This window comes from Dendrobates tinctorius, unplaced genomic scaffold (genome assembly GCF_039654945.1).
Source record: "Dendrobates tinctorius isolate UK_male_01 unplaced genomic scaffold, ASM3965494v1 ptg000211l, whole genome shotgun sequence".
Classification (NCBI taxonomy): Eukaryota; Metazoa; Chordata; class Amphibia; order Anura; family Dendrobatidae; genus Dendrobates; species Dendrobates tinctorius.
Window position 1 is genome coordinate 6,135,505 of NW_027361878.1, and position 17,000 is coordinate 6,152,504.

Sequence of the window (17,000 nt, forward strand, 5' to 3'; positions counted from 1 at the left end):
ATCAACGCTGCAGGCAATCAGTGAGCTCAGCGTCTCATGCAGTCAACTTGGACACAGCTGCTGACCTCACTGATTGGCTGCAGCAGTGTCATGTCAGCGCTGCAATCAGCATCAGACAATGGAAGCACCGCTGGACCAGGAGAGGGCGAGTAAAGGAAAGGGTTTGCTTTTTGTTTTTAACAACGTAGCATAAGAAAATAAAAGCAATGAGGACGAAGCAGCGTCATGCTTTCACCTATAGTATAGGGCAGTGGATCTAGGGTGCACTCATGCAGAAAGGCTGTTAGGTGGCACCAGGGGCGGAACAATCGCGGTTGCAAAGGTCTCAACCAGACCCAAGCAAGCGATAGGTCCTCTGACAACAGGGCAAACCAACAGGATGTGCATCCTCCGACGTACATTCATCTGAAGTGTATTGCAGCGCACAGATCCTTCTGGTCCATGCACAGCAATAAACGCTGCCAGCCCATCAGAGGCCAGCGCTGATATCGGCGTGCATGCGACAGTGATGTCATGCACGCCCATTGCTTGCACGCTGAAGTCAGCTGCCGGCTTCAGAAGAGGACGCCACGTGGCGGGGTAGGACGGGGAAGAAGAGCAGAATCATTTGTTTTCTATTCCTTAAAGAACAGTGGCATAATGGAGGACATATAAACCAGGAAGGAGCCCAAGATGGGGGGACACATATATACCAGGAAGGAGCCCAAGATGGGGGACACATATATACCAGGAAGGAGCCCAAGATGGGGGATACATACAGTGCCTACAAGTAGTATTCAACCCCCTGCAGATTTAGCAGGTTTGATAAGATGCAAATAAGTTAGAGCCTTCAAACTTCACACAAGAGCAGGATTAATTAACAGATGCATAAATCTTACAAACCAAAAAGTTATGTTGCTCAGTTAAATTTTAAATAAATTTTAAACATAAAAGTGTGGGTCAATTATTATTCAACCCCTAGGTTTAATATTTTGTGGAATAACCCTTGTTTGCAATTACAGCTAATAATCGTCTTTTATAAGACCTGATCAGGCCGGCACAGGTCTCTGGAGTTATCTTGGCCCACTCCTCCATGCAGATCTTCTCCAAGTTATCTAGGTTCTTTGGGTGTCTCATGTGGACTTTAATCTTGAGCTCCTTCCACAAGTTTTCAATTGGGTTAAGGTCAGGAGACTGACTAGGCCACTCCAACACCTTGATTTTTTGCCTCTTGAACCAGGCCTTGGTTTTCTTGGCTGTGTGCTTTGGGTCGTTGTCTTGTTGGAAGATGAAATGACGACCCATCTTAAGATCCTTGATGGAGGAGCGGAGGTTCTTGGCTAAAATCTCCAGGTAGGCCGTGCTATCCATCTTCCCATGGATGCGGACCAGATGGCCAGGCCCCTTGGCTGAGAAACAGCCCCACAGCATGATGCTGCCACCACCATGCTTTACTGTAGGGATGGTATTCTTGGGGTCGTATGCAGTGCCATCCAGTCTCCAAACGTCACGTGTGTGGTTGGCACCAAAGATCTCGATCTTGGTCTCATCAGACCAGAGAACCTTGAACCAGTCTGTCTCAGAGTCCTCCAAGTGATCATGAGCAAACTGTAGACGAGCCTTGACATGACGCTTTGAAAGTAAAAGGTACCTTACGGGCTCGTCTGGAACAGAGACCATTGCGGTGGAGTACGTTACTTATGGTATTGACTGAAACCAATGTCCCCACTGCCATGAGATCTTCCCGGAGCTCCTTCCTTGTTATCCTTGGGTTAGCCTTGACTCTTCGGACAAGCCTGGCCTCGGCACGGGAGGAAACTTTCAAAGGCTGTCCAGGCCGTGGAAGGCTAACAGTAGTTCCATAAGCCTTCCACTTCCAGATGATGCTCCCAACAGTGGAGACAGGTAGGCCCAACTCCTTGGAAAGGGTTTTGTACCCCTTGCCAGCCTTGTGACCCTCCACGATCTTGTCTCTGATGGCCTTGGAATGCTCCTTTGTCTTTCCCATGTTGACCATGTATGAGTGCTGTTCACAAGTTTGGGGAGGGTCTTACATAGTCAGAAAAGGCTGGAAAAAGAGATAATTAATCCAAACATGTGAAGCTCATTGTTCTTTGTGCCTGAAATACTTCTTAATACTTTAGGGGAACCAAACAGAATTCTGGTGGTTTGAGGGGTTGAATAATAAATGACCCTCTGAATAAACTTTTCACAATTTAAAAAAAAATTAAACAAAGAAATAACATTCTTTTTTGCTGCAGTGCATTTCACACTTCCAGGCTGATCTACAGTCCAAATGTCACAATGCCAAGTTAATTCCGAATGTGTAAACCTGCTAAATCTGCAGGGGGTTGAATACTACTTGTAGACACACTATATACCAGGAAGGAGCCCAAGATGGGGGACATATATACCAGGAAGGAGCCCAAGATGGGGGATATATATACCAGGAAGGAGCCCAAGATGGGGGATATATATACCAGGAAGGAGCCCAAGATGGGGGACATATATCCCAGGAAGGAGCCCAAGATGGGGGACATATATCCCAGGAAGGAGCCCAAGATGGGGGACATATATCCCAGGAAGGAGCCCAAGATGGGGGACATATATCCCAGGAAGGAGCCCAAGATGGGGGACATATATCCCAGGAAGGAGCCCAAGATGGGGGACATATATCCCAGGAAGGAGCCCAAGATGGGGGACATATATACCAGGAAGGAGCCCAAGATGGGGGACATATATACCAGGAAGGAGCCCAAGATGGGGGACATATATACCAGGAAGGAGCCCAAGATGGGGGACATATATACCAGGAAGGAGCCCAAGATGGGGGATATATATACCAGGAAGGAGCCCAAGATGGGGGACATATATACCAGGAAGGAGCCCATGATGGGGGACATATATACCAGGAAGGAGCCCAAGATGGGGGGCATATATACAGTTGTGGCAAAAAGTACTGACACCCCTGCAATTTTGTCAGATAATACTCAGTTTCTTCCTGAAAATGATTGCAATCACAAATTCTTTGGTATTATTATCTTCATTTAATTTGTCTTAAATGAAAAAACACAAAAGAGAATGAAGCAAAAAGCAAAACATTGATCATTTCACACAAAACTCCAAAAATGGGCCAGACAAAAGTATTGGCACCCTCAACTTGTTTGCACAACCTTTAGCCAAAATAACTGCAACCAACCGCTTCCGCACAATCTTGTGTTGAAATCTCTTGTCAATTTTTCTTCTCCGTCCACATCTAGGGAGGTTAGCCACAGTGCCATGGGCTTTAAACTTCTTGATGACACTGCGCACGGTAGACACAGGAACATTCAGGTCTTTGGAGATGGACTTGTAGCCTTGAGATTGCTCATGCTTCCTCACAATTTGGTTTCTCAAGTCCTCAGACAGTTCTTTGGTCTTCTTTCTTTTCTCCATGCTCAATGTGGTACACACAAGGACACAGGACAGAGGTTGAGTCAACTTTAATCCATGTCAACTGGCTGCAAGTGTGATTTAGTTATTGCCAACACCTGTTAGGTGCCACAGATAAGTTACAGGTGCTGTTAATTACACAAATTAGAGAAGCATCACATGATTTTTCGAACAGTGCCAATACTTTTGTCCACTCTGTTTTTTATGTTTGGTGTGGAATTATATCCAATTTGGCTTTAGGACAATTCTTTTTGTGTTTTTTCATTTAAGACAAATTAAATGAAGATAATAATACCAAAGAATTTGTGTTTGCAATCATTTTCAGGAAGAAACTGAGTATTATCTGACAGAATTGCAGGGGTGTCAATACTTCTGGCCACAACTGTACCAGGAAGGAGCCCAAGATGGGGGACATACATACCAGGAAGGAGCCCAAGATGGGGGACATACATACCAGGAAGGAGCCCAAGATGGGGGACATACATACCAGGAAGGAGCCCAAGATGGGGGACATACATACCAGGAAGGAGCCCAAGATGGGGGACATACATACCAGGAAGGAGCCCAAGATGGGGGACATATATACCAGGAAGGAGCCCAAGATGGGGGACATACATACCAGGAAGGAGCCCAAGATGGGGGACATACATACCAGGAAGGAGCCCAAGATGGGGGACATACATACCAGGAAGGAGCCCAAGATGGTGGTCATTACTACATGACTATAGTCCTTATAGGATTTAGAAGGTTACAAAGGTTCACACATCGGACCAACATGCGGAGGGGAAGTGCGGTCAAAACCTTGCACTGCGGCGCACTGGATTCTACTTACACCACTGGGTGGCGCTATAGCAAAGTGTGAACTGTCATTCATGAGGACATCTGGGATGTATTAGAAGCACTCAGCAGCTGTGCTAGCCTCTGCCTCCGGTCCCCGCAGGTGCCCACCATCCATAGTGGCAGTGAAGTAAGGCAGAAAACCCCGAGTGTCATTTTACAGCGGCTTCACCAACATCTAAGCAAACGGGGAAGAGGCAGAAGGAAAAAAAAATCCCACTTACGATCTGCTTCTCTGTGTACTTGTTGGAGCTGAGCAGATTCACTGCCTCCATGTGGCCGAAATCGATGTCATGGCCAAGTAAGAAGATGAACAGCAGCTTGCAGACGTATTTCTTCTTGCTGTAGCCGTCCAGAGCTTTGTCTCCTGTGGAAGAGGAGGACACGTGGAGAAACGTTATAATCGGCAGGGGGTCTGTCTGCAAGTCCCACGAGTATGGTGCACGGATCGCACACAGCGCTGGGTTACCGACATTGTGGACAGAAGAGGAATATTAAAACACAAGTTTATGGGAAAGCGGCCAGGACAACCCCTTTAAGGGCTATTAATTATTAAGCATTGCAAAGAATTTCTACATTACAGGCGGCCCCCCGACAGAGCCGGCTCACATACCGAGCAGCAGGGAGAGGTCGGCTTGGCTGATGAACAAAAATAAAGCGCTGACTTTACTCCTTGAAGAGTGGGAAACGGCATGAGTCTCCGACGTCTGTTACTACAGAAAGTCCCCTGTACACGTTCTGACGCTGTGCAAAAACCCAGAATCTGACATCTCCGCGTCGGCAAATATTTGTAACAACACTCGTTATATAATAAAAGTTCTCATATAGTTCTATAGCTCTTGTGTAGCAGTTTGAGTTAACTGAGAATCTGTCAGTGAGCTTATACTGACCGAAGAGCTTCTAACTCTTATGGCAAAGTTTAACTCCACTTTCTCATGTTCAAAAATCAGCACACAGAAGCGTCAAAGAAAGACAAGGGTTAGAAAATCTCCTTCCAGAAGGAGCTCACTGACAGACTCTCAGTTAACTCATTCTATAGCCAGCAAAGGGAAAAACATGGTGCAAAAGTGTTAATGAAGCTCTATTGCACAAAAAATGATTGCCCCAAAAGGAGTCCACTACTTGACACCCCCTTATTGAAGGCCTACACTTGGCTCCTGGAGCAGCGCCTCAGCCCAGTGTCTCCTGCCAGTCTTCTGACAAACGGGGAAGGGGGTTGAACTCGGAGCAGGTTCGGGAGACAAGAGTAGAAGTTTCCATTTGGACTTTATGCAGCATCCTGGGGCCATTGATAAAGGGGATGTCCAGAAATGGAGAACAACATTAAAAGGGATAATTAAAGGAAGGAAGAAAAAAAAAAAAAAAAAAAAAAAAAAAAGACTCTCAAAAGTCATAGTCAACCATGTCCCATTCTGTGGTCACTTGGCTGCTGAGGCCTGCGGCATGTAGCAGCAGCCGATGCAGGAGATCGGAGGGGCCTGCCCTGCAGTGATGGCGATTATAATGGTAGTAATAAAGCTACCAGCTATATCACACATCGTGCATCCTGAGAATATTTTTTGGGAAGTTGGACAACCCCTTCAGTTGGTCCTTCCAGTGGCTAGTGATCCACCCTGGTCCTATAACGGAGCCCTGACATAAGGCCGACCTGACATGAAGTACCGGTGCTCCACAACCCCTGTATCCTCCATAGGATGGGTCTCCCATCAACCCCTTCCCTCTATCAGTCGCAGGTGGAGTGGTGCTCAGCCCGTGTCTGATACCATAGAACATGCCGCTATCAATCTCCGACTGCAGCACTTAACACGCGCCAACATGAAGGGGCAGCTAATTCCACGCGCCCATCGGCAGTCTCACGTGATCGCGTTGCGCTGATAAGTTGCCATGACAGCCGGGGGTCTGCTGAACACCTTAGTGCTGGTCGTGATAATACTCCTTTAAAAGCCAGTGTACATAAATATATTTTATTTTAACACCTTTACGACCTTGGACATATAGGTATGTCCACGGTCATCTACCTGCATTTGATGCGGGCTCCGGCATTGAGCCCGAATCTTTCCCAGCACATGACAGCTGATCTGATAAGCTGTCATGTGCCTCCAACAACCGCAGGTGGATCGTGAATCCACCCGCGGCTGTTAACATGTTAAATCTCCGACAGCGACATTTAACTCTCACAAACTGGAAGCAAGTCATAACACAAGCCCATCGGCGCCCATCATGTGATCGCGGGGTGCCCGTGCATGTCATTGCAAAATCTCCTAAGAATGCCGACCCGGGGCTGGCATTCATACAAGATCATGATTTATGCTACATATCGCAGAGCTACGTATAACACAGACAATCACAGCTTCAAGTTTCCATAGGTCCTAAGGGAACTATTGAAGCAAGCAAAAAAAAAAAAAAATTATGGCTTTTGGAGAAAAAAAATTGCCTGGTCATGAACGGGTTAAGGCAATGTATACATGCCCCACCATTACCATAAGGAAGCCTCCTGACCGCACATTACTACATGAACTTATGGTTCCAAAGGTTAGGAGGCAGCCATATACTGCACTTATCAGACGCGTCATATCTGAAATACCGCTGCTTTAATGGAATATGTAAAGTGAGAGTAAAGTACAAGTAAAAGATTAAAAATAACCCGGAGCTAGTTAGTCTAGACACTCCTGGGGCTCCAATCACTGACGGCCGGTCATGTGCGGCTCTGAGGAGGAGGAGATACATGATGGAGGACCTCAGAAGTCACTTCCACAGCTCCAGGAGACACTGCGAAATCTTTAGTAGTCCGGCAATAAGAACTTGTATAAAGCAGGGCGTTTGTAAGCACATCCTTAGTAACATAGTTAGCAAGGTCGAAAAAAGACATTTGTCCATCCAGTCCAGCCTATATTCCGTCAGAATACATCCCCAGATCTACGTCCTTCTAAAGAACCTAATAACTGTAAGATACAATATTGTTACGCTCCAGGAAGACATCCAGGCCTCTCTTGAACCCTTCGACTGAGTTCACCATCACCACCTCCTCAGGCAAGGAATTCCAGATTCTCGCTGCCCTAACTGTAAAGAACACTCTTGGTGGTGTTGGTGAAAAAACCTGCTCTCCTCCAGACGCAGAGAATGCCCCCTTGTGACCATCACCTTCCTTGGTATAAACAGATCCTCGGAGAGATTATTGTATTGTCCAGACTGCACCACTATTAAATCAGAAACGCGCGTCGGGTGTGGTGGGTTCTCGGGTGCTTAAGGTAATTATACCATAACAATGTGCGGGTTATAAATTTTGTCTATCACTATATACATGAACTATTACGCTATATAAGGGTCAGTATTGACTGTATGACCATATTGGCACTAGATATTACAGTTTTTTTCTCTATTTTATTCTAATATCATCGGATATATGTATTCATCTTTTGTATCTATTGGTTGCACTTGCATTTATATAGAGTTGTGAATTGGAATTATTATTGAAGGGGTATTGCTATGCTAGTGCCAACACTATGGATCTTGTATGACTCTAGTGTATGAGTATCTGTCCCTTGTACCCGTGTTATAATATGAATTTACTATGATATTATCCGGGGTACTTACCTATTGATTTTTACCTGTGGTATATCTCCTCCCCTATTTTTAATCAGTATTTTAATAAGTCATTAAATAAAAAAAATATATATTTTTTACTATCTTTGCGGTATCTTAGTCTGTTATATATGTGTTATATATGGTATATTAGAGTCAGTGATAAGCGGTCATAGAGGAGTGCTTAGGAAGCAACCCAGGGGCAGACAAAAATGTCAGGTCTCCACCGCAGCTCCAGCCGAGAACCTCCAATGGAGGATAGGAGCAATGAGAAAGTGGAAACGGTCTTACGAGCGCAGGAAAGAGACTCAGACAAGAGATGGGGTTAAACCACAACGCGTTTCGACGGAGGATCCGTCTTCATCAGGTGGAAGTTTACCGGGATATAAAATTGGCTTAAATCAGTAATCAGCGGATGCAATGGCCAGCTACAAGGATACAGAGGCGACCTGCTACGTGGAGGTGCCAGAGAGGTGTGTTCAACCTCCACTCCATTCATTGTCTATGGCACTTCTGTACCCAACTTTCTCCAGCAGTCTCATTGACAATGAATGAAGCAAATGCCGCACATTCAGGGCACAGCAAGTTATTCATTATCCTTCAATCCAGTGAAGAACACAAGGCAAAATCTCCCTTTTTCTATCTTTGAAACAGTTGAATAAAGTCTCAAAAACTCAAAGTCCACAATGCCATAATGTGAAGGCGTCAGTGTCTCGGCTTCCAGGGCATCGTGCCGAGCCGGACAGCATTTTACTTCACTTTGCACTTTTTTCAGAAAGGAAATCTTGGTTATCTAGCAGCGTTTCCTGTTTTTGATTTTCCGAGGGACCTCTCTGCGTGTCGATCCGATTTGTACAACCTCAGCTTTCTGTGTGGACGTCCTCTGACCTCTGTCTATTCAATTCCTGCAACAACTTTCCATAGAGGAAAACAGAAAAATCAACAGATTAAAGCGCACGATGTGTGGATTTAAGAAACCTCCAGAGCTGGGAGCAGGTGGTCATGTGACCACAACTATATGACTTATGGCCAACATAACGATGTCCCAGCGATCCGACATGGAAGGGATCGCTGGGACATCGTTAGACAGCCCCTCCAGCGATCAGGACCAGCGAGCAAGCTGGTTTCCAATGTAAACAGCGGGTATCTAAGAGCTGTGCGGCTCTTAGTTACCCGATATTTACATTGGAAACCAGCGTCGCTGATCTCTCGCTGCCACACGCAGCGATGCGTGCTGGCCAGTGGGAAACCAACGATCAAAAAACGGTCCAGGACGATCGGGCACGATCAGCGATACCCGACAAGGGGGCCGGTCCCTGATCCCCGTCACACACAGCGATATCGCTGGGGAGATCGCTGATGCGTCAGAAAATCAACGATCTTGCTGTGTGTGATGGGGCCCTTAGACCCTTACAGCCACATTCCCACTAGACTTGTCTGGCTTCAATCAATACACTTGTATTGAGCGAGTTTGTGCACATCTAGTCAGCACATGACCGCATGTATGCAAATCACACACTTGCAGCCACGTGCTCGAGGCCGGCACCAGATCATCTTCATAGCACATGCCACATGAGTAGTCACATAGTGACTGAACACTTGTAGCCCAAGGCTAAAAAAGCCTTTAAAAAGGGGCTCTCATCATACGGCTAGGTCATCAATATCAGATCAAGGGTGAAATCTGCTTCAGAAAGTGACGCGCTGCGGATGACAGCTCTGCGCCACCGTCCTCTGCAGATTTTCAGATTATACACAGTGCTGGTATCATATACACACACACACCACACACACATAGTGATAGGCCAAGTGACAGATTTGACAGCCGGGTGATTTCTGCACAACACAATGCACTGTAATCAATGCCTACAGCAAGCCAGGGGACCAATAGATGTACGCGCAGAATCAGGGGGACTGCCGGGTGTGGGATCTACTCCGCGCGGCCCCCAGACACGACCTGGCGACGGCTGCCTGTGTTGTGGAGGAATGAGCTTGTTCTGACAGCGGAGGATGAGTAACTGCAGCGCTGCCGACGGCTCATCCGCCCCGTTGCTATGGCACTGGGATCTCTCGTCACGACATTAGGATGCTGCTATTCTGGAATCAGATTAACTCCTCTATTCCCCATCGACAGACATTACTGTGCCCTCACACCGCAGATACATATATAACCAGGCAATACAAGCAGAGGGTATATAGTGAGACATGTGCCGGGCCAGCTACCACCGACATACAGGACCAGCACCAGGAGAGAGCAAAATCCGGCATCTGTTTACAGCACGCTGACGATAGAGACAGCCACATAGAGAGCACAAAATAGAAAGAGCAACAAAAGAGAGCGAGAGCGTAAAGTAGAAAGATAAGAAAAATAGCGACAGAAAGACAGACAGCAACATAAAAAAGAGCAAGGCATAGAAAGTGAGAAAGCGCAACATAGAAAGAGCGAGAGAGAGCAAGAACGCAACAGAAAAAATAAAGAGTGAAAAAGCGAAAGCAACAGACCGAGTGAGAAAGCGCGACATAGAAAGTGAAAATGTGACAGCGCATAACAAGAGAAAAACAGATGAGTGGACAAGGGCGTGATGGAAAGAGCGCGAGACACAAAACTATAGAAAGACAAAGTGTGAGAAACGAAGAATGAAAAAAAGAAAGCGCCACTTGCATCCAGAGACAGTACATACCCTTAAATTTAGAGCGAATGTTGGCCAGTTCCTTATTTATCCTTTTTATTTCCGCTTCTTTGCTTTTACCTGAAATAAGAAAAAAATAATATTAACCCTGATCAGTCATGAGACTAATTTAACGGGGGTACCGGGAGGTGAACGGGCCAGTCACATGCACTGGTGGCAAGTATCACTTATCAGTTGTATGAATCAGAATAAGACCGCGTGCACACCAGCCTGCTGACGTCATGTCACCGGCACTGTTCACCTCACAGTTCAGATTACCCCATTTTAAAAAAAAAAAAAAAAACTACAACACTCTCCCAACATGGCGGTGCTAGTAGATAATGGTGTTCCCTGTACATATACAACCCTGGAGCGTCCTCTCTTAGAGCTGCATTGTGGCAGTCCTCAATGTCCCAGGTAATGTATGGAACGGTTCTGTATACAATGGGACCAGCTTGGTCCCCACCAGAGTGACCACCACAGAACAGAAGACAGACCACTACCTTGGTACAATGCTGCGTTATCCCCTCAGATGCCATTTCTATAAGCGAGGGGTGTATTTGGAGGAGGTGACATTAGGAGACGTCTGTTGGTCCCTGCAATGTACATGCGAGATAACATGACGGCTCCTACAGATAAGTGCAGTCAACTCACAATTGGACGAAAGACAAACAGACAGCCTACAATTGTATGGGGCTGACTGAGTGCCAACAAACACACATGCAACCAGTAGATAGCAACGACCATGCAGAACCTAAAAAATGTCCACAGTCCAAAAAGCAAAGTGAGAAATACGGAATATCACCATCATTGGTCAAGGAAAGAAAGAAATCCAGTAATCAATCATCCATAGAATCGGGAAGGTCAATTTATTAAAAGGGTAACCAATATAAAAGGGGACCAGGTGGACAGGAGAGTCAGTGCGAAGGAAAAAATGTAAGGAGACGCAGTGATGGGAATCCTCAAAATCTGATCATTAAGGGTACGTGCACACGATCAGGAACGGGTTCAGTATTTGCTCTCGATTTGGCGCAGGTGAAATCTGCACCAAATCGGCATCTGAGGTCACTGGTAAAGCTAATTGAAAGTTGGCTTCTGGGCAGGAAAAAACGTTCCCACAGTCAGTAAACGCTGCGGGTTGGACACTGTACACATCTGCAGCATCAAACCCGCAGCAGGCAGATGATACAGCATAGTGGAGGGGATTTCAAGAAATTCTATGCGCACTATGCGTTCAGGGAAGCCCGCGGCATCCCTGCCTAGACGAACGTGCAGTGAGTCTTTCCAGACCACAGCATGTCTATGTAGTGGAGACGCCAAGTCTCTGCAGCATAAATTACCCATACACTTTCATTAGATGTGGTAAATCCGCATTATCTTCCTAGTCACATGAATATTAAGTGTGGGAACGCAGCTTACTACACGTGTGCCAATTTAAATAATGGTGAACCTTGTGACACAGATGGACGTACATAACACAAAGTGGAGGAAAGCACAGAGAGCGGTCCCCTCCTTTTTAATAAATAAATAATTTTAAAAAAATAGCATGGGGTCTCCCTATCATTGTTAACCAGCCAGAGTAAAGCAGACTACTAGGACTGGTATTTCAGGCTGGTAAAGATCCAATATCCATGAACCTTACCAGCCTGATAAAACCAGGCCACAGCAGTCTGCTTACCTTGGATGGTTAGCAAAAATAGTGGAATCCCCTAAAGAGAAGAAGAAAAAAAAAAAAAAAAAAAAAAAAAAAAACACGGGGTGGGGTCCTCCTATTTTTGTTAACCAGTCAAGGAAAAAGCAGACAGGCGCTGCCTGGTATTCTCAGACTGGGAAGGCCCATGGATTTTGGCCCTCACCAGCCCGCAGCCGACCCACAATTGGCACATCCAAAGCAATTGTGGCACTTTACCCGTACCTTCCCACTTGCCCTGTAGTGGTGGCAGGTGGGGTAATGTTTGTGGGGTTGATGTCAATTTTGTATTGTGCAGTGAAATCAAGCCCACGGATTAGTAATGGAGAGGCGTTTCTAAGACACCTATCCGTTACTAATCCTATAGTGATGTGGTGAATAAAGACACAGCCAGAATAAAGTGTTAATTGAAATAATGATAGACCTTAATTAAACCACACTTACTGCATTGCCTATTCCACCGAAGCCCTCGATCTCCTGTAAGAGAAATAAAAATAGAAAGCAACAATATCCTTACCTGTCTATGGAGAACATATACAGTTAGGTCCATATATATATATATTTGGACAGAGACAACATTTTTCTAATTTTGGTTCTAGACATTACCACAATGAACTTTAAACAAAACAATTCAGATGCAGTTGAAGTTCAGACTTTCAGCTTTCATTTGAGGGTATCCACATTAAAATTGGATGAAGGGTTTAGGAGTTTCAGCTCCTTAACATGTGCCACCCTGTTTTTAAAGGGACCAAAAGTAATTGGACAGATTAAATAATTGTAAATAAATTGTTCGTTTCTAGTACTTGGTTGAAAACCCTGTGTTGGCAATGACTGCCTGAAGTCTTGAACTCATGGACATTTCCAGACGCTGTGTTTCCTCCTTTTTGATGCTCTGCCAGGCCTTCACTGTGGTGGTTTTCAGTTGCTGTTTGTTCTGTCTGAAATTTAGTCTTTAACAAGTGAAATGCATGCTCAATTGGGTTGAGATCAGGTGACTGACTTGGCCATTCAAGAATATTCCACTCCTTTGCTTTAATAAACTCCTGGGTTGCTTTGGCTTTATGTTTTGAGTCATTGTCCATCTGTAGTATGAAACGATGACCAATCAGTTTGGCTGCATTTGGCTGGATCTGAGCACACAGTATGGCTCTGAATACCTCGGAATTCATTCGGCTGCTTCTGTCCTGTGTCACATCATCAATAAACACTAGTGACCCAGTGCCACTGGCAGCCATGCATGCCCAAGCCATCACACTGCCTCCGCCGTGTTTTACGGATGATGTGGTATGCTTTGGATCATGAGCTGTACCACGCCTTCGCCATACTTTTCTCTTTCCATCATTCTGGTAGAGGTTGATCTTGGTTTCATCTGTCCAAAGAATGTTCTTCCAGAACTGTGCTGGCTTTTTTAGATGTTTTTAGCAAAGTCCAGTCTAGCCTTTTTATTCTTGATGCTTATGAGTGGCTTGCACCGTGCAGTGAACCCTCTGTATTTACTTTCATGCAGTCTTCTCTTTATGGTAGATTTGGATATTGATACGCCTACCTCCTGGAGAGTGTTGTTCACTTGGTTGACTGTTGTGAAGGGGTTTCTCTTCACCATGGAGACTATTCTGCGATCATCCACCACTGTTGTCTTCCGTGGGCACCCAGGTCTTTTTGCATTGATGAGTTCACCAGTGCTTTCTTTCTCAGGATGTATATTTTGCCACTCCTAATGTTGTAGCAATTTCTCAGATGGTTTTTTTCTGCTTTTGCAGCTTAAGGATGGCTTGTTTCCCCTGCATGAAGAGCTCCTTTAACCGAATGTTTCCTTCACGGCAAAACCTTCCAAATGCAAGCACCACACCTCAAATCAACTCCAGGCCTTTTATCTGCTTAATTGAGAATGACATAACGAAGGGATTGCCCACACCTGTCCATGAAATAGCCTTGGAGTCAACTGTCCAATTACTTTTGGTCCCTTTAAAAACAGGGTGGCACATGTTAAGGAGCTGAAACTCCTAAACCCTTCATCCAATTTTAATGTGGATACCCTCTAATGAAGGCTGAAAGTCTGAATTTCAACTGCATCTGAATTGTTTTGTTTAAAATTCATTGTGGTAATGTCCAGAACCAAGATTAGAAAAATGTTGTCTCTGTCCAAATATATATGGACCTAACTGTACTTACTGTCCCACGACGAGTCCAGCTCCGCTACATCTGGATGTCTTTGGCTGAATGGTGCCATTATGCCACCATTCAGTCTGACATCCAGATACAGTGGAGCTTGAAGATGATCACCGGAGACAACTTGGTCCCCGGCACTCATGTGCACTGCAGTTCTCGCGGTCAGCTCAGCTCATCGCGAGAACTGCAGCGTAGGTGAACTTCCAGCTGTGTCACAAGGTACACCTTTATTTAAATTAGTACACATGCATAAGTAAGCTGTGTTTCCACACTTAATATGCATGTGACTAGAAAGGTAATGCGGTGTTACCGCATCTAATTAAATCCTATGGGTAATAGTGGCGTCTCCGCAACATAAATAGACATACTGTGGTCTGAAAAGACGTGCCAAATGTCTGTTTACCCAGGTGAGCCGCGGGCGTCTCTGAACGCATAGTGGAGATGGGATACGTTGAAATCCCTATTCACTATTCTGTAACAGCTGAACGCTGCAGGTTTGAAACTGCGGATGTACGGAGCGTCCAACCCACAGCGTTTTCTGACCGTGGGAACATACCCTAAAAGGGTTTGTCCCTTCTTTAGATTTGAGAAAAACATTTATGTCTGACAGGGTTGTGGATTTGGTAAGCCAAATCTGACTCCACAACTGACTCCACAGCACTGGTCACTACTGAGCATGTGCATAAAGTGCAGCACAGATTCATCTCATCTCTGACTGCACAGCACTGGTCACTACTGAGCATGTACATAAAGTGCAGCACAGATTCATCTCATCTATGACCCCACAGCACTGGTCACTACTGAGCATGTGCATAAAGTGCAGCACAGATTCATCTCATCTCTGACTCCACAGCACTGGTCACTACTGAGCATGTGCATGAAGTGCAGCACAGATTCATCTCATCTCTGACTCCACAGCACTGGTCACTACTGAGCATGTGCATAAAGTGCAGCACAGATTCATCTCATCTCTGACTCCACAGCACTGGTCACTACTGAGCATGTGCATAAAGTGCAGCACAGATTCATCTCATCTATGACCCCACAGCACTGGTCACTACTGAGCATGTACATAAAGTGCAGCACAGATTCATCTCATCTATGACCCCACAGCACTGGTCACTACTGAGCATGTGCATAAAGTGCAGCACAGATTCATCTCATCTATGACCCCACAGCACTGGTCACTACTGAGCATGTGCATAAAGTGCAGCACAGATTCATCTCATCTCTGACTCCACAGCACTGGTCACTACTGAGCATGTGCATAAAGTGCAGCACAGATTCATCTCATCTCTGACTCCACAGCACTGGTCACTACTGAGCATGTGCATAAAGTGCAGCACAGATTCATCTCATCTATGACCCCACAGCACTGGTCACTACTGAGCATGTGCATAAAGTGCAGCACAGATTCATCTCATCTATGACCCCACAGCACTGGTCACTACTGAGCATGTGCATAAAGTGCAGCACAGATTCATCTCATCTATGACCCCACAGCACTGGTCACTACTGAGCATGTGCATAAAGTGCAGCACAGATTCATCTCATCTATGACTCCACAGCACTGGTCACTACTGAGCATGTACATAAAGTGCAGCACAGATTCATTTCATCTATGACCCCACAGCACTGCCTCACTACTGAGCATGTACATAAAGTGCAGCACAGATTCATCTCTACTAAATGCCCAGATCAGCAACAGAACAGACATTTATAGGACATTTCAGAACTTTCCCAAATTCTTATGAAAACATTTACAGCACTTCCTGCATTGTACGACTGAACCCAATGTAGTAAAAAATTTAGGGGGGGGGGGGGGTCAACCCATTTTATAACAACTCCACCAAAATGACTGACTCCACAGCCCTGATGTCTGGGGGAACCCAAGTCAATGAGACAAACGAAACTAGAGCAGCACTCCGCCATCTCCAGCAGCCCCATAAAAAGCGAATGGAGCAAAGGTGGAGAATGAGCACTTAAGGGGGTTGGACACTTTCTTGCTTGGTTCGATAATCCTCCGAGGCTGGCCAACACTGGTGTATAAAATGACCACTGGTGCAGGAGCGTGTGATCAGACCTGTCCACCAGCAACCATTGTATGGGCAGTTATTGAGGAAAGCTGCACTAACAGGAAAAAGTGGCCAATCCCTTTTAAGATTCATGAGATGAGGCTCTACAAAGCCCCATTCTCAGGAAAGACGTGGGTCTTAGCTGTCAGACCCCAAACAATCAATGCGTCAAAGATAGGGTATAACTTATAAACCTCTTTAATATCTCTTTCATACACCCATTTTTTTTAGCTTTATAAAAAATAAAAGAAGAGGACCTCTCAGGACATAAGTGATTAGTTTTTGCTCTCCTTTTATTCCTGCTGTTAAAGAGTATTACTTTTTTTTTTTTAATCCACCATACGTTTATTTAGTCCCAATTTTAGTGAATTACAAGAGATAACCGGATCCTCGGGGGCATGTCTTTAGGCTGCTCTGCATAATGATCCTATGAGCCTCGTCGCTTCCATAGAGGCCAAAGAATTAGAACTGAAAAGGCCCATATCTCTAGAAACGTGTGGTGTATTTAAAAAAAAAAAAAAAGTGAGCAACAGGAACAACATAATAGCAAGAACTGGTCCCTTTACCTGG

General features: G+C 45.4%; 1 protein-coding gene across 2 annotated transcripts in view; it reads right to left on the reverse strand.

The window, feature by feature from the left end:
• Positions 1–17,000, reverse strand: part of AP2A2 (adaptor related protein complex 2 subunit alpha 2) — a 72,427-nt gene that overhangs the window by 38,947 nt on the left and 16,480 nt on the right. For both annotated transcript variants that reach the window (XM_073554353.1, XM_073554352.1), the window contains exons 2-3: positions 10,509–10,577; positions 4,473–4,615 (exon numbers count right to left, since the gene is read on the reverse strand). In XM_073554353.1, coding sequence (XP_073410454.1) covers positions 4,473–4,615; positions 10,509–10,577 — 212 coding nt within the window. The remainder of the gene's footprint in view (positions 1–4,472; positions 4,616–10,508; positions 10,578–17,000) is intronic.